Source organism: Morus notabilis, unplaced genomic scaffold (genome assembly GCF_000414095.1).
Source record: "Morus notabilis unplaced genomic scaffold, ASM41409v2 Scaffold4889, whole genome shotgun sequence".
Lineage (NCBI taxonomy): Eukaryota > Viridiplantae > Streptophyta > Magnoliopsida > Rosales > Moraceae > Morus > Morus notabilis.
In genome coordinates this window covers 98571-100920 of record NW_010357787.1, presented here as the reverse complement: position 1 = coordinate 100920, position 2350 = coordinate 98571, and the positions used below count along the sequence as shown (strand labels likewise).

The 2350-nt window shown below is 34.4% G+C and overlaps 1 protein-coding gene across 1 annotated transcript; it reads right to left on the bottom strand.

Annotated features, from left to right (window-relative positions):
* Positions 1-248: 248 nt before the first annotated feature.
* On the bottom strand, positions 249-1980 carry LOC21386535 (WUSCHEL-related homeobox 11; the record flags this gene model as incomplete). Its single annotated transcript, XM_010090893.2, has 2 exons — positions 1341-1980; positions 249-448 (listed from the first exon to the last, which is right to left on the bottom strand). Coding segments are annotated over exons 1-2 (840 nt in total), but the record flags the coding sequence as incomplete, so codon positions are not given.
* Positions 1981-2350: the final 370 nt, after the last annotated feature.

Here is a 2350-nt window from a genome sequence, read left to right as displayed (position 1 = left end):
GAGAGAGAGAGAGAGAGAAAGGGAGAGAGAGAGAGAGGAATGTAGATTAATTTCTTTGCTAGAAGAAGAATGTAGAATTTGATTGTGAAGATTTGAAGATATTGAAAAATATCTAAATGGAATATCGTTATAGAACTTTATTAATGTTGCAAATCATATAGGATAGTTAGATATATAGACCCTTCGAGAGATAGAGAACATCATAAAAACTTAAAAAATTTAGGTAATGTTTTGTGTGTGTGTGTGTGTGTAGTAATAGACGGGTTGCTTACCAGGAAGTAGCTTTCACCAGGCTGCATGCTCTGCATTAGAATACCGAACTCATTAGTTGGAAGAGGAACTCCAGAGGAATGCACCAAAATCACATCTTGACCAAACATTGGTTTCAAGTCAATTATACCCTTTGGGACTTCTGTTGGAACTCCATTGATAAACACCGTGATGAATCCTGGAAAATTAATTTCATAAATTGAATGGAATAAAATGTGTACATGCTCAATGTTTTGCATTACTCTTAATTAAATATTAATCCTCGTGTGAAAGACATAGATCAGCAGGCTGCAGCCTACTTTTCTTCATATTTTATTTCACAAAGAAAATAAGAAAAAAAATGGGCTCAAAAAAATATATCGATCGTGATTCTTCAGCGAATATTCTATAAAACAAATCAGATGGATAACTAATTTATTCTAGTTAAATTAGAAGAAAATCTTAATCTACACTATTATAAACAGTATGGTTTTTAATTTTTGTTTAATATGGTTTTTAATTTTTGTTTAAATAAAGATAAGAAATAATCATTCAAGTTTTGGCTCATGATCCATAAAGGGAAGACAAAAACTTGCTTTCCGAGCAGAGTTAGGTTTTCATGTGAAAATTTTCTTACAAAGAAGAATAAAATAAGTAATTAAAGGCTGTTACAGAACAGAATCGTCATGTTTTCAGGGGATAAAGTTTAACTTTTTCTTACTATTCAAATTACACAAGAACTGTAACATCATAGAAAAGTTACTTTAATTTATTCTGACGCACTTTTAGCCTTACAAAACTATATCAAAAAGTTCCAACTTTTCTACTTTGGTTTATGAATCAAATGTGAATTCATACTGCGCAAATAATTCAGATAAGGCTTGATAAGATTATTCTTAAAATTCAGCCAAAAAAAAAAAGTTAAAAAACATTTAAAAGAAAAACTACTTAGAACATGTTAATTAAAATGATAATCAAATCAAAAACCAATTATTGGAGAAGTAGAGAGAAAACATCAAATTAGATCAAAATATTAACTTATACGAAATTAAAAGTGTTGAATTGGCCATGCATATATCATAATAATATACCGGATTGGAAATGCATGTTTGAGCTATCTGGAGGGTACAAAGCAGACGTTACAGGCGAGCTTTGCTCAATTTGCGGAAAACCCATTTGACCAGAGACTTGAAAGAAATTAGTATTGTAGTCCACACCATGATGATGATCATGATGATCTGCCAAAACTCCACATGAAGATGATGATGAAGAAGAAGAACCCGCAAGATTATTATAAGGAGGAGGAGAACAAACAAAAGGAGCCGGAGCAGCTAGATAAGCTGCCATGGCCTGAGTACTAGTGGTGCTGTTATTGCTTTCATACTGAATTGTACCACCAATAACTTGTGCCTGGTTTCGCTGCTGGACCTCAAGGTTCGCCTGCATCTGCCGCTGGCGGCGGCGGGACCTCGAGCGGCGGTTCTGGAACCAGTAGAAGACGTTGGCGTCCCCGACGGGGCCGAATTTTTCGAGCAGTTTCCTTATCCTCACGGTCTCGTCCTTGGGAGGGTTAACCATTCCGCTGTTGAAGATGGACTCAAGGATGAGGATTTGTTCTGGCTTTGGAGTCCATCTTGACCTTACGGCTGGTTCAGTATTACTATTGCTTTTATCTGAGCCGTTGGTTGGACTGTTCGGGTCTTGGCTTTGAGGATGGTGATGATCTTCCATTAATGCTGTGGTGGAAATAGAGAAAATTAAGAAATGTATCTTGAAACTAAAACCTAGGTGAGGATTAATAATATAGTAAAACAAGTACACACATGAACAAGTGAAACTGCTTCTAGGGGATGCAGCCTAGATTTCTATCTATTTATAAATGGATGACAAGAATGTTGAGTTGTGAAGTTACATTACTGTCCTTCTCATATCATGTTGCCTCACTGTTTTTTCTTTTTCCTTTTTTTTTTTTTTTTTTTTTTTTTTTTTTTTTTTTTTTTGCTCCTTAAAAAAAAAACGACTCAAGGCTTTAAATTGTGACATTTTTTAATAAATTAAACAGAAAGAACAACTAGTATCAAAACAACTTCAACGCATTTCA